Genomic DNA, 15,778 nt, shown 5'->3' with positions numbered 1-15,778 from the left:
AGATATCAGTGGTGAATACAGAAGATGACTTGTCATAACCAACCTTCCAAATGATCCCCATCGGTTTACTGACGCTTTGGTCTCCTTGCCAACGACCTCTGTTTCTTTAGCAGAGCTGCATCCAGATGCCTTCTGAAAAGCATTAAGTTATCAGTTCTGGGGATGTTTGTCATTTGTGTGAATATGAATTGTGTCCTACTCCGGCTGCGTTTAGACAGGCAGCACCATTGAATTTTTTTACATTTTTTAAAAACATTTTTTCACACATTGGTATTTTGACCAATCAGATCACCTCTGAAAAAGATATGTGATTGATCAAAATACCAATTGGTGGGGAAAAAAAGATCAGAATTGGCATTCCTGTTTAAACGCAGCCTTAGTGTGTTAAGGGATTTTGGGAGCTTGGCCTCTATATCCCCATTCCTCCCTCAGCCCCAAAACATTTCAAAGATTCTACTACATACAGTAGAAACTTGTGTTACTTCAGAACACGTGTGTGGGTGGTGATGCAGAGTTCCTGGTTCTGACTTTCAGTCCCCTGGTGGACATGTATTTTTGTGAATATTTATTTAAAAGCATACTTTAGGCAGTACTGTCATAAAATATGTGTTTTTTTTTCGTATGAACATTACCTCCAGAAGCACATTCTTCTAAATAATTTTTATGCGACTCTGTGCTTGGGAAGATGAGCTCTATTGAATGTGATGGTACTACATCATTTGTAAAATATTGTACATAAACCCTCTTCCCCCAAGAACAGAATCAGGACTGAAGCACTTTGATAAAATGTTCCGTTGTAAATAAGATTGTATACATTTTTGTAGTACCAGGGTAGAGTAAGATGTATTTAAAACTAGATTTAACTTTTGTATTTTAGGGTGGGTTTGTAAATTCACTCTGGCTATCTACTCTGATTTCAGAGCACTCTTGTCAGAGCGCAGCATAACTGATGAATTTATGAACACTCAACACCCGTTGAATATGACCGGTGTCAGTAAACATCGGCAAAAAAAAAAATTATATTCTTGCCCGCAGCACAGTTAGTCACCAACGGATAACATGAACAGCCTAACCAGCTCTGCTAGGGTAAGTAAACTGGTCAGAGTGAGGTGTTCTCTCATTTGGCTGGAAGTAGCTAGCTAACTATAGCCAGTTAGCTTGGGTGCTTGACTGCCGTTGTGAGATCAGAACGTTTGGATCAACTCTGAATTTACAAATGGCCAGAGCGCACTCCAGGGTGAATTTACGAGTACACCCTTGGTGTTCTGTTGCTGTGATCTTTTCCAACCTTGTAGATTATGGGGACTAAATACTGTATCGTGATCAAATAAAACAAGACCCATAAGTCATTTAAAACTCATTGCTTGACTTTGAGAACTTAGATCTTGTCCTATACCACCATGTGTTTAGGGATATATTCTGATTCTCTTACCATTCTCCTGAATTGTGCACTTTACACACCTCTTATTGACTCAAACGGAATGATGGGTGTGAGAATGTCATGCATGCACATATTCAATGCTTTTAAATGTGGTGTGGGGATGGTGAACGAGTGTGCACACTTCCGGAAAAGGGTAGAGAATCTCTACAGCCTATTGTGTAGAGGGTTTGTTGAAGGTCTAAGGTAGTGGCTCTAGTAGCTATTTAAGAGTGCATTGCTACTACATTTGAATGATTTGACAGCCTATTTCAACTGCATTTTGAGCTGTGCCTGACTATAACAATTGCAGAGGCAGGTGGCAGTATAGAGTCAGCTTTGATGTACAGGAAATCATGCACAGCATCATCATCCCAAAGACAACCCATCTAATACTGCCAGGCAACCAAGACAGTGTTTACCTTCCCTTATGAAAAATATATTGGAGGCTGATGATCAATCTTTCAAGCTAATATTTGGGGTGGCAGGTAGCCTAGTGGTTAGAGCGTTGGACCAGCAACCGAGCTGACAAGGTAAAAATCTGTCATTCTGCCCTCGAACAAGGCAGTTAGTACCACTGTTCCTAGGCTGTCATTGAAAATAAGAATTTGTTCTTAACTGACTTGCCTAGTTAAAGGTAAAATAAAAATGTGCATTTCAGTGGACTGTGTTGTGTGTGTACAGGAAAAAGGCTAACTGGATTAAGCAATTTACACAAAGCTAGGAGGGCAGGTTCCTGAAGAGCACTTTTAAAGTAGTTTGTTTGCACCAGATTGGATTAAAGGGTCACATCAAAGTTCCATTGCAGGTAATAAACAGAGACGTGGAGGAATTTGCCATTCAGTTATTTGCATGGGAGAGTGGTTAGAGCCACTTGGTGGCGAGCGACGAAATGGCATATAGTGCAGTTGGCCGGATCTAAGCTGGAGTTGTCCTGCCCCCACCGGACTCCAGTCTGCATGTTAATGCCAGTAGACATCAGGCCTGAGGTGTGTTATTGTGCCTCTATGATTAAAATACTCTACATCATTTTTTTACAACTATATGCAGCTGAACGTATAGCAGCGTAAATTGAAAGCACATCTCATGAGATGACCGGAAAGATTTCCTTAATGCTTCTGTCAATTTCTGCTGTTAAAGTAACTGTCCATTGAGAATATCACTTTAAAAGTTAATATTATGTTAACTCATACCCAAATATGTTGTTGACTCATCCTATACTCGTATTTGTGGCCAAAGCATAATTTGGAGAAAAACGCTTTTTTTTTTTAAACCCTCAAATGGACCGTTTAAAAAATGATTGGCCATCTCATCCTCCATCAGTAAATAGCAATCTCGCATTCATATTTTTACTGATCCGTATATGCCCACACCGTTAATTAAAACACAAAAGCTTCTTTTTAACATAAAAAAATATTTGGAGAAACTTTCACTCATTGTAAATAATTATAGGTCATATTTCATCATCTGAAACATTGGACATTAGCAGAAATAACAGGTTGGAAAAGTGTTCAAATCATTAACTCAAGCTGGATTTATGCTGCATCCTTAACCTCTTTACTACTAACCAGGAAGTCCATAATGGTCCATAATACAGCTCAGAGTCCCCTGCTCTGGATAGGGAATTTGAAATGTAAGGCAAATGAAAGATGTCAGGGTGGTGGTGGGAGGGGGAATGAGAGAGCGAATAGGGGAAAGGGACTGGAAGAGGATATTAGTATTTAAAACTTAAAGCACCCAGATCCTCTGTCAGCAACATTGGACGGTCAGGGTTGTTTCTCTCTCTCTGCTGGTATACTGCTGTAAGTGACTCAGGAGAGCGTATTAGACCTGTGTTAATGCCTCCACACCACTCCGTGAGCTACCGCGTCTAACCAGGTCCCAGTGCAGACCTCCAGGATGCTCAAAAGGAGACGGAGCCTCTTCCCCAACTACAAAGTCGGGGGGACAGGCCCCACATACAAGGACCCAGAGGAGGACAACAATATTCCCTTCACCCAGAACAACTTGGTGAAACCATGGAACTCCATGCAAGAACTCAGCCGTGACATCTACGCAGAGTACAAAGATGAGGAAGATGTAATGACATACCTGACAAGAGGCCTCTCCTTTCCTGCGAAGAACTACATGCTGAACATCAACGTGGGTGGGACGGTGTATCAGATCTCCTACAGGGTGGCTGCCAAGTATCCCAAGACCAGGATCGGCCGCCTGGCGACATACACAGACCACAACAGGAAACTGGACCTGTGTGACGACTATATTGTCCAGAACAACGAGTTCTTTTTCGACAGAGACCCGGACATCTTCCACAACATTTTCAACTTCTACCGGACGGGCGTCCTCTGGATTAAGGACGAGCTGTGTCCCAGGAACTTCCTGGAGGAGATCAACTACTGGGGCGTGAGGATCAGGAACACACACCGCTGCTGCCGCATCTCCTTCGAGGAGCGCCAGGACGAGCTCAGTGAGCAGCTGAAGATCCAGAGGGAGCTGGAGGCAGAGGTTGAGATGGAGGAGAATGAGGAGTTGTTCCACGGGATGGCGTTGGGCCAGATGCGTCACATCATCTGGAACCTGATGGAGAAGCCCTTCTCTTCGGTCACTGCCAAGCTCATGGCTGTAGCCTCCAGCTTCTTCGTGCTGATGTCCCTGGTGGCCATGACGCTGAACACAGTGGAGGAGATGCAGTATACCACCACCATGGGACAGCTGAGTGGGAAGACCTATGGGGAGTATGTGGAAACCTTCTGCATCGCTTTCTTCACCATGGAATACCTGCTGCGTCTGGTGTCCACCCCGGACCTGCCGCGCTTCGGAAAAAGCGTCCTGAACGGGGTGGACCTGATCGCTATCTTACCCCTCTACCTGCAGCTGGTACTGGAGTGCTTCGAGACCGACAACTACGGGAAGCACCAAGACATCGAGACGGTGGGCCGGGTGGGCAAATTGGGCCAGGTTTTGAGAATCATGCGTCTGATGAGGATCTTCCGTGTCTTGAAGCTGGCCCGTCACTCTACGGGGCTGAGGGCATTTGGCTTCACGCTGCGCCAGTGCTACCAGCAAGTGGGCTGCCTCTTCCTCTTCATCGCCATGGGAATCCTCACCTTCTCTGCCATGGTCTACACTGTAGAGCATGATGTCCATCAGACCAACTTCACCAGCATCCCTCAGGCATGGTGGTGGGCAGCTGTAAGTAATCCCATACTATTTCATTGGTTATTATAAGTAATTGGCTAAAGATGATTATATTACTTAATTGATTAGTTTCCTTATTTTGAAACATTCACTTATGTCCCAGCAAGTAACTGGTATATTATTACAATAACACTGCATATCCTGGACTGTCATTCTGGCCCTGCTCTGTGCTGTCTCTGTTTATTTGGTACTGTTGACAATACACACAATTGGGTTTTACAGTTTTGAGCAACATTGATTCATTGTTACCTGTGGATTATGATAATGTCTGGTCACTTACATTTCAATTCCACCTAGTCACCAACATGCTGGCAGAAATAATTGTTTCATCACACCCCTGTCAGCTACAGTAGCCTATTATCACTGTTGCCTTTTAAGATACTTTTTCACATTGCAAGTAGCTGCCCTTATATCCCCACCTTGTTTAATTAGAGCTGATGTGGAAGCTATTTTCCCATGCCTAAAATATACACTGAGTGTACTAAATATTAATTAGAGCTGATGTGGAAGCTATTTTCCCCCATGCCTAAAATATACACTGAGTGTACTAAATATTAATTAGAGCTGATGTGGAAGCTATTTTCCCCCATGCCTAAAATATACACTGAGTGTACTAAATATTAATTAGAGCGGATGTGGAAGCTATTTTCCCCCATGCCTAAAATATACACTGAGTGTACTAAATATTAATTAGAGCTGATGTGGAAGCTATTTTCCCCCATGCCTAAAATATACACTGAGTGTACTAAATATTCATTAGAGCTGATGTGGAAGCTATTTTCCCCCATGCCTAAAATATACACTGAGTGTACTAAATATTCATTAGAGCTGATGTGGAAGCTATTTTCCCCCATGCCTAAAATATACACTGAGTGTACTATATATTAATTAGAGCTGATGTGGAAGCTATTTTCCCCCATGCCTAAAATATACACTGAGTGTACTAAATATTAATTAGAGCGGATGTGGAAGCTATTTTCCCCCATGCCTAAAATATACACTGAGTGTACTAAATATTAATTAGAGCGGTTTTGGAAGCTATTTTCCCCCATGCCTAAAATATACACTGAGTGTACTAAATATTAATTAGAGCTGATGTGGAAGCTATTTTTCCATGCCTAAAATATACACTGAGTGTACTAAATATTAAGAACACTTGCTCTTTCCATCAGAATGACTGATTCCTATTTGCATAAAATAGACAGAGACCAGTCTTATCAAAATTAGATAATAGTATTTATTCTCAGAGCGCGCTGCCATGTAACCACAAACAGTTTATATACAAAATATGACGTCATAGGTTATAAAATGTTCTTCCTCCCAACAGTTCAATAGTTTATTACCACCCCTTTGCTCTCTTACTCCAGACACACAGTTAAATCAAGATAAAAACTTCTGAAGTTTTCATCCATCACCATTCAGCAGACAGTTCCAGCTAATGGAAAACCTAAGAAAACACACACTGCCTTATCTAAACATCCCAGAGCTAAGTTGAGTCGGTTCAACCGTAGGTTACTTAAAAACCCACAATTCCAGTCCCCTCTAACCTGGCTGGAATGGTATTTATTTTATTTAATTACCCCCTGTTTCATGCTCCACAATCCATTCCTTATGAATTAATATTGTTAATCAGATATAATAAAACAGAGTAGAGTTGAATTAGTTATAGTTCTATTTAAAATGTAGATATTGTTTAGTCATTATTCATACAATTCCTATCAGGTAGTAGGTGCCAGGTGCACCCGTTTGTCAAGAACTGCAATGCTGCTGCTCAACTCAGTATTAGGAAGGCATTCTTAATGTTTATGTACACCTAGTGTACATACGTGCAAAATGGTATTAAGGACGGCTGAACTCTGCCAGAGGAAAGGTATTTAAGGATTCCCCTTGAGGCACTTCCACCTTAATTAATTGAAGGCGTTAGATGAGGACATGTAAATTGATCTGTCCTACGTCCATTGACTGTAGACTAACCTAGTCCCTTAGTTCTGTAATTCCATTTAACAATGCTTCAACAGCCTTCAGGAGGACAGCGAATATAGCCTCAGAAACTCATAAACTACTTCACTCGCCCTCCCTTCGATTAACCCTCCACACAAAGCTTTTCACATGGGCTCTCCTTGGCCTTCTCCCATGCCTGTCATGAACACTGTGGCACTCACACACACCATGAAGGGTCAACTCCGGTCCTGGCAATGTTAGCAAGTTCAGTAGAGACTACGTTCGTGTTTACAAATAAAATTACCATTGGCTTTCTCCCTCAGGTGAGCATCTCTACTGTGGGCTATGGAGACATGTTTCCAGAGACCATCCTGGGCCGGCTGTTTGCTTTCACCTGCATCTCCTTTGGGGTCATTTTGAACGGCATGCCCATTTCCATCCTGTACAATAAGTTCTCAGACTACTATACCAAGCTGAAGTCTCAGGAGTTCACGTCTACAGTGAAGGCTCGGGGCAAGGTCAGGTTCGCCAAGAGGGCGGCCAGGAAGTTAACCAAATGCTGTCCATAGACACACTGAATGTTCTAAGATCACTATGGGAGACTTTCCATTCAATTAAGTTATTTTGTGACTTACGCCACTACCAAGTGGGGTTCCCAGGGAGCTGGCGTTACTATGCATCTGTTTTACTGTATAAATGGTTCAATTCAGGTTTTAGAAATGGATTCTCCTATAAATATGATTTTTATTGCTTGCATAGTTTCATTGCCAAACATAAGATTCGTGTATGGAATTACGTACTTGGATATTAATGCTCCTAAGGAGGGGAGTGCAACCTTGCATTGTAGCAAAAATAATGCTGACAAAGTAATCATTATTCTTTTTCATCTAAAGTGATCCTTCAACTACACATGAGATTTAGACTCTTAGACTTCATACAGAAGAAATGAGGCCGTTGAAGTGGAAAGTTTACATACACCTTCGCCAAATACATTCAACTCAGTTTTTCTAAACAATTCCTGACACTTAATCCTAGTAAAAATCCCTGTCTTAGGTCTGCTAGGATCACCACTTTATTTTAAGAATGTGAAATGTCATAATAATAGTAGTGATATATTTCAGCTTTTATTTCTTTCATCACATTCCCAGTGGGTCAGAAGTTTACATACACTTAATTAGTATTTGGTAGCATTGCCTTTAAATTGTTTAACTTGGGTCAAATGTTTCAGGTAACCTTCCACAAGCTTCAAGAATGTTGTTCCATTCCTCCTAACAGAGCTGGTGTAACTGAGTCAGGTTTGTAGGCCTCCTTGCTCGCACACACTTTTTCAGTTCTGCCCACAAATTTTCTATAGGATTGTCAGGGCTTTGTGATAGCCACTCCAATACCTTGACATTGTTGTCCTTAGGCCATTTTGCCACAACTTTGGAAGTATGCTTGGGGTTATTGTATATTTCCATCCTCGTGATGCCATCTATTTTGTGAAGTGCACCAGTCCCTCCTGCAGCAAAGCACCCCCACAACATGATGCTGCCACCGGTGCTTCATAGTTGGGATGGTGTTCTTCGGCTTACAAGCATCCCCCTTTTTTCCTCCAAACATAATGATGGTCATTATGGCCAAACAGTTCTATTTTTGTTTCATCAGACCAGAATACATTTCTCCAAAAAGTATGATCTTTGTCCCCATGTTCAGTTGCAAACCGTAGTCTGGCTTTTTATGGCGGTTTTGGAGCAGTGGCTTCTTCCTTGCTGAGCGGCCTTTCAGGTTGTCGATATAGGACTCATTTTACTGTGGATATAGATACTTTTGTACCCGTTTCCTCCAGCATCTTCACAAGGTCCTTTGCTGTTGTTCTGGGATTGATTTGCAATTTTCGCACCAAAGTACGTTCATCTCTAGGAGACAGAACGCATCTCCTTCCTGAGTGGTATGATGGATGTGTGGTCCCATGGTGTTTATACTTGTGTACTATTGTTTGTACAGATGACTGTGGTACCTTCAGGCATTTGGAAATTGCTCCCAAGGATGAACCAGACTTGTGGAGGTCTACAATTTGTTTTTCTGAGGTCTTGGGAAAATCAAAAGAAATCAGCCATGATGTCAAGCAAAAAGAGTTTGAAGGTAGGCCTTGAAATATATCCACAGGTACATCTCCAATTGACTCAAATGATGTCATAGCTCTAGAAGCTTCTGATAGGCTAATTGACATCCATTTTCTGGAATTTTCCAAGCTGTTTTAAAGGCACAGTCAATTTAGTGTATGTAATCTTCTGACCCCCTGGAATTGTGATACAGTGAAAAAGTTAAATAATCCGTCTAAACAATTGTTGGAAAAATGACTTGTCATGCACAAAGTAGTTGTCCTAACCGACTTGCCAAAACGATAGTTTGTTAACAAGAAATTTGTGGAGAAGTTGTAATGACTCTAACCTAAGTGTATGTAAACTTCTGACTTCAACTATATTTGTATACCACACTATTCCCCTCCAGTCCTTATGGCCATGTTATCCCAACAAGAAGACATAATCCACTGCAGAACGGCACCCGGTCGGGTCTGAAATAATACGTTCAAAATGCAACATCTGGATGAATCTGCAGACAGGTTAAATAATCTGGGTATCTGGAAGATTGAATCTTCCCAAAGCGGATTTATGAATATGGAAGCAGCTTGCAATGTTTCCACACCAGAAGATTAAAAAGAGTAGGTCACTGATCATGTGTGTTTAGAAAACCTCAAGTACTCTCAGATAAGCAAACATTTCCTCCCGGAAAATATTTGTTGATAAACTCTGTCAGTGTTACCCACAAGGTTCACCAGCCACCTGAACATTGATACTGTATTTAAACTTCAGACCTTTTGCTAAAAAGAGCATCATCAAAATAACAGCACAGCTCTCAGTGTTGATTTGATTCCCAAATTGTCTTCACTGGTCAACAAAATTCTCAAAAGTAGTGCAAGTCCGACTACTGCCATGAGCCTAAACCTCCCAAATAGTAGCCACACAGGCAGCCATTGATAATCCTCTACTGATTAGAAGAATGTGAGGCCTCTGGAAGAAATAAGCCGTTTCGTCTGACTGGGTCTGTCCGGATCAGACACCAGGACAGATGGAACCTGAGCAGGGCCCACTAAATGAATTTGCTAGTGAGAATGCAGGCTTCCTTCCGTCATAGATGAGCAGACTACCAGACCGGACCACGGCTTGGTGATTTAACGTGGCATAAAGGTGACGACACACAAACCATCAGGGTTAATATTCTACAGATGAAAAAAAAATATGAAATTTGCTTACTGACATTCTCTGCCAATGGATAGTTTGTGTTGCAATAACATGTTTTCTTTTAGTTAATTCCAGCTCCTGGGTCAGCTAGTACAACTCATACCGATCAGTTACAAGATTATACAAAAACACTGCCAGTATTTGTGCCTTTTACATTTAAATACTTGCTCCACAGCTTTACAAACAAGCACACCTAAATGAATTTGACAAAATGCAGTACAAATCAGTGTTTCTTTTCATCCATCTTCGTGTCATAGTAGGGATTTCACCAGGATGGTCAGGTCAAAGGGGACAGTTATGAGAACCTGTGACTCCAGTTGGTGAGGTCACAATAGTTGGTGAAGTATCTCAGAGGGGGTCAATGTTGGTGAGATGGTATCTGTATCAGACCAGTTTCTCCAGCAGAACTTCCACTCCTTTACAGTGCTGGATCTTCTGTAGTTCTGGAGCGTAGTAGGCCTTTAATACCTCCCTGATCTCCCCGGCAACACTCCCATCGGCACTGTTCAGGAAACAAACAAAATATCATTTAACTGACTTGCCTGGTTAAAAGTTTAGAACAAATTTGTATTTCCAATGACTGCCTACCCTGGCCAATCCCTCCACTAACAAGAGAGCTTGTTGAAGGTAACCTTTACATATCCCACATTTCTTCCCCACATCTCATACTGGGTAGTAACATTTCTACCCATACTAAAATGAATATCAATAGCGAAAAGTGAACGTCTAGAATTAAATAAAATAATTTGATGTTAGACTATACTGCTTATAAATGAGAACCAGAAATCTGTGTTTAACGTCTTAGTGATTACAGAAGGACAATGGGCACATGGAGGAAGGGGTGGGGACTAGAGTGAAAAGGAACAAGGGAAGTGGCAGAGAAACCAGAAAATTAAACGAAAGGAATTGAAATGTAATCCACTGCTTGTTGCTGTTTCACAATGGGCAGCTGTGCCCGCCCTTTTCTTACCCACATCACCCAGCGATATGGAGAATGAATACAAACAGTCTCCCTGTAAGACATGCTTAACCCCTAGCTGGCCCCGCCCTTTTCTCCCTTTTCACTCAACTTCACTGGCAACTAACAAACAGCTAGGCTGATATAACAAGCAGAACATTGAAGATTTAAATGTTTAAATAACTAAGAAATAACCAAAGAAATCTTAGTCTAATTTCAGAGCATATGAATCAACAAGATTAGGGAACTTCAATCGGTAGGAGCTGGAATCATTTCTTCTATTAACACTCGTTTTAGTTAAGCACCAGTTTGCTTGCTTTGCAGGATTAGTCCATTGTGCTGGAGTTTTTGCTATGTGACTGGGTAGAGGGATTGGATCTAACAGTGTAGAGGTACTCACCAACAGAGCACGATGGTCCCATGGTTCACTGCAGCCCACGTCTTCAACTTGTCCATACCCACCATGTCCAACAGGACCCTGAAGAAATGCTCTGTGGAGACATGGTCAGGAAGATACAGAATCAAATCACGAGGCAATATGGACACGCCCACAGGCATTTTTGCAGTTGTCTGTGTGAGTACCACGTCCAGATCATAACTGTGAGGTGATATGTGTGCGGTCAGGCCTACAGGTGATATTATTTATAAAACAAATGTTGGGTGATATGTGCGGTCAGTCATACCTTTTCTCCCGGCCTCCATCTCGCCTTATTCGATCAGCCATGTGCAGCTATAGAACAGGACATAGATGAGAAAAATGTTTACACAATACCAAGCACTTGCTAGAGAACAGAGACACCACAGATTTGACCCTTTTTTTAAACCTCCCGCTTTAAACCTCCCGCTTTGCTGCTGGTGTCAATGTGTAGTTCATACATGCATAATCTATGAGCAGAACTACTGTCTTACCTCAATTAGCCACAAAATCTCTTGTTTGAAAGTTACGCTGCGCCATTTTCCCTAGGGGCGGCAGGGTAGCCTAGTGGTTAGAGCATTGGACTAGTAACCGAAAGGTTGCAAGTTCAAACTCCCGAGCTGACCAGGTACAAATCTGTCGTTCTGCCCCTGAACAGACAGTTAACCCACTGTTCCTAGGCCAGCCCCCTTGCAATTTGAGTTCCAGCCAGTGAGCTTCAGTCCCTCCCCATTTAAGTGACAGCTAGCAATATATTTTTTTATTAACAACAAATATATACATAAAGCACATGAGGGAACACAAGCATACGTATATTACAAACAATGGACAATCGAGCTAGGGGCGGGGCTGGGGGCGGGGCTAGGGGGTACAATATCACATTACAATTACACAAGGACCTTAAGGGACATGCATATACTTACAATTCTAACAGCTTTTTTGTTAGTAGAGCATTTAACCGTCTTAAAATAGTTCCATTTTGTAGGGTACGAAAATGTGGTTTTCTGTTTGTAAATTTACATTTGTGTATATGACAATTGGCCAAAAGAATAATGAAATTAATTACATAAAAATGTTTCAGCTTATTTCTATTGTATGTAAAGAATCCAAACAGTACATCTCTCTGGCCCCCAATGGTGGAACAAACTCCCTCACGACGCCAGGACAGCGGAGTCAATCACCACCTTCCGGAGACACCTGAAACCCCACCTCTTTAAGGAATACCTAGGATAGGATAAAGTAATCCTTCTCACCCCCCCCCCCCACACCTCCCCCCCTTAAAAGACTTAGATGCACTATTGTAAAGTGGCTGTTCCACTGGATGTCATAAGGTGAAAGCACCAATTTGTAAGTCGCTCTGGATAAGAGCGTCTGCTAAATGACTTAAATGTAAATGTAATCTCTCCACAATAGTGTAAAATCTTCATAAATGTGTTCAATTATAAACCTAAACCTGTTCAATTAGAAACTTCCTTAATATTGTTAACAAGTAGGTATGTGTGTGGCAACATCCAAACTTTTTTACAACAGATATTATCAATAAATCCATTCCAATAAGGCATGACATAAGGTATAGATACAACATCCTGCTGAAACAAGGTTCGCATCGCTCTGTTGTTGAATGGACCAAAAGAGAAATCTTTCCTACTGATGAGTCAACAGGGTCAACAGAAGGTAGGCTCTGAGGGTCAGGTCTTGACATGTTCCTGAATAACATAGCAACACCTGAGGGAATGGCATCTAAAACAATTGCAAAATCTTTAGGTGTTACAGGGACCTTGTAAAGTGATAAGAATTCCTTATAACTGAGTAAAATATTCTGCATTTACCAGTTGGCTCACCAATAGGATATTATTTCGGAACCAATATTCTAAAAACAAATAAGTATTTTTTTATACAATATATCCCGATTATTCCATATACAAGATCTGTGTGGAGAAAAATTGTGTTTATAAATTAAGGACCATGACAAGAGAACCTGCCGATGGAAAAGCAGTTTCACTGGAACTTTGTCAATATTATAATTGCAAAACAACATGAAGTTAAGGCCACCAAAAGTAGAGAAAACATGATGAGGAATAACATTCCAGATAGAAGTGAGTCTTCTTAGGAATTGTTTTATCCAATTTTTTTATATTTTTTTTATTTTTTTTAACCTTTATTTAACCAGGCAAGTCAGTTAAGAACAAATTCTTATTTTCAATGACAGCCTGGGAACAGTGGGTTAACTGCCTGTTCAGGGGCAGAACGACAGATTTGTACCTTGTCAGCTCGGGGGTTTGAACTTGCAACCTTCCGGTTACTAGTCCAACGCTCTAACCACTAGGCTACGCTGCCGTATTATTTAAGGTAGTAAAGTCCAGAAAATTCAGTCCACCATTCTCACAAGTGTTCATTACAACAGTTTTCCTAATGCAATGGGTACGGTTTCTCCAAAGAAAGTTGAAAAGCAGCTGGTCTATCTCCTTGCTTATTTTACTGTCAAGATATAAAGATACCTTCAGCCTTGGTTATTAGGACTGTACCTTTTAAAGATAAGTCCCTCTGTAGCCATTGATTTAGCGTCCTCTGTTTTTTTTAATAAGAGGGTTAAAATTTAGTAAGCCTCTAGACTTCTGCTCCTGTGTAATGGTTATGCCTAAATAGGTAAGTAATTATTTTACTAGAATACCATAATATGAAGGTGTCACAATCTTTGACAGCTATGAGTTCACATTTATTAATGTTAAGATATAGACCAGACGCTTTGGAAAAGGATTGTATCACATTGATCGATATGGGAATTTGGTTAGCGTCTATCAGAAAAAGTGTAGTATCAGCCAGCAGGCTTATAATAATTTATTTACCAACTATGGAAATACCTTGTACATGACTATTATTTAAAGAATTTGCAAGAAGTTGGGTGATTAATAAAAACAGGTACGGAGAGATAGGACAACCTTGCCTAAGTCCTCTCTTTAACTTAAATCTAGGTGAGGTGCCATATTTCAATTTGATAGATACCATTTGCAGAGAGAGTCTTAATAGCCTTACAGGAAAAATCCCCAAGGCCAAGTCTCTCAAGGGAGTGGAAGAGAAACTGATGCTCTACTGTGTCAAATGCTTTATAAAAATCTAAAAATAATATGAAGCTATCCTCAGTTATTAGGTTTGAGTAGTCAAGTACGTCTAATACTAGTCTGACATTGTTAGAAATGTCTGTTCCTCATGAAGCCAGACTGTGTTTTATCAATGATTGCATCCAGGACTTCTTCTTTAATTATTTTTGCAAGTAGTAAGGCTAATATCTTAGTCATTATTAAGAAGACAAATTGGACTCCAGTTATCGATGAGCAGCACTTCTTTTTTAGGCTTAGGTATCAGTGTTATTAACCCCTGACTCATTGTAGGAGGGGGAACATTGTTTTTAATACTCTCTCAAAAGACTTCAAATAGGAAGGGAGCTACTTGTTCAGAAAATAATTTGTAAAATTCTGATGTAATACCATCAACACCTGGTGATTTATTTTTCTTTAGATGTTTGATAGACTCTAATCTCTTCAACTTTGGTTCATCACACTGTTTAAATTCTATATCACTGATAGAGTGAACACTATTCAGTGAGTTAAAAAAACATATATGTCGATTCCTGACCATACGTAGAGCTATACAATTTTCTGTAAAAATTGCTACAGTATTTAGCGATTCATTTTTGGTCATCTGTAATATCACCATCATGTTTAACTTATGGATAGTGTTATTTTTAGAGTGAAATTTCTCAAGTCTAAAGAAATAGGATGAATTCTGTTCTCCCTCCTCAATCCATTTTTCCTAGATGTAATAAAAGGCTCCTTCTGCTTTTAATTTATATACAGTCGTATGAGAACGTTTGGGCACCCCTCTGAGGCTGCATAATAATTCACTCTGTCGTCACAGAAAGATATCACAGTGGCATGCCATTCATTTTCTAATAAAAACTGAGTACTGGGGTATTGTCCAGACAAAGATTTTTAGTGTAGCAATATTAAGTTGCTATTGAAATTTAAATCTGATGTGAAAAATAGGCTATGCAAAAATGTGGGCACCCTTGTCATTCTGTTGATTTGAATACCTGTAACTACTTAGCACTGATTAATTGGAACACACAATTGGTTTAGTGAGCTCATTAAGCCTTGAACTTTATAGACAAGTGCATCCAATCATGAGAAAAGGTATTTAAGGTGGCCAATTGCAAGTTGTTGTTCTCTTTGACTCTCCTCTGAAGAGTGGCAACATGGAGGCCTCAAAACAACTCTCAAATGACCTGAAAACAAAGATTGTTCAACATTATGGTTTAGAGGAAGGCTACAAAAAGCTATCACAGAGATTTAAGCTGTCAGTGTCCACTGTGAGGAACATAGTGAGGAAGTGGAAGACCACAGGCACAGTTCTTGTTAAGGCCAGAAGTGGCAGGCCAAGTCAAATACTGGAGAGGCGAAGGATGGTGAGAACGGTCAAAAACAGCCCACAGACCACCTCCAAAGACCTACAACATCATCTTTCTGCAGATGGCTTAGGAATCGTTCAACAATTCAGCGCACTTTGCA

General features: G+C 40.7%; 2 protein-coding genes across 4 annotated transcripts in view; both read left to right on the top strand.

Moving 5' to 3' along the window:
• LOC115119741 (very low-density lipoprotein receptor-like) overlaps window positions 1–2,077 on the top strand; it is a 38,966-nt gene extending 36,889 nt beyond the window's left edge. For all 3 annotated transcript variants that reach the window (XM_029648604.2, XM_029648605.2, XM_029648603.2), the window contains one exon: window positions 3–2,077. In XM_029648604.2, coding sequence (XP_029504464.2) covers window positions 3–38 — 36 coding nt within the window. In that variant the 3' untranslated portion in view covers window positions 39–2,077. The remainder of the gene's footprint in view (window positions 1–2) is intronic.
• Window positions 2,078–3,197: 1,120 nt separating this feature from the next.
• LOC115119744 (potassium voltage-gated channel subfamily V member 2-like) lies at window positions 3,198–7,603 on the top strand. The gene is made up of 2 exons (XM_029648612.2): window positions 3,198–4,609; window positions 6,880–7,603. The coding sequence occupies exons 1-2, from the start codon at window positions 3,317–3,319 to the stop codon at window positions 7,123–7,125; spliced, it is 1,539 nt and encodes a 512-aa protein (XP_029504472.1). The 5' UTR covers window positions 3,198–3,316; the 3' UTR covers window positions 7,126–7,603.
• The last annotated feature ends 8,175 nt before the right edge of the window (window positions 7,604–15,778 follow it).

Source organism: Oncorhynchus nerka, linkage group LG22, assembly GCF_034236695.1.
Source record: "Oncorhynchus nerka isolate Pitt River linkage group LG22, Oner_Uvic_2.0, whole genome shotgun sequence".
Taxonomy (NCBI): domain Eukaryota; kingdom Metazoa; phylum Chordata; class Actinopteri; order Salmoniformes; family Salmonidae; genus Oncorhynchus; species Oncorhynchus nerka.
Note: the sequence above shows the minus strand (reverse complement) of the source record. Positions and strands in the feature narration are given on the sequence as shown.

Coding starts and splice junctions, on each gene's coding strand:
- LOC115119744 (XM_029648612.2), top strand. CDS start 3,317: ATGCTCAAAAGGAGACGGAGCCTCTTCCCCAACTACAAAGTCGGGGGG. Junction 4,610..6,879: donor AGGCATGGTGGTGGGCAGCT/GTAAGTAATCCC, acceptor TTTCTCCCTCAG/GTGAGCATCTCTACTGTGGG.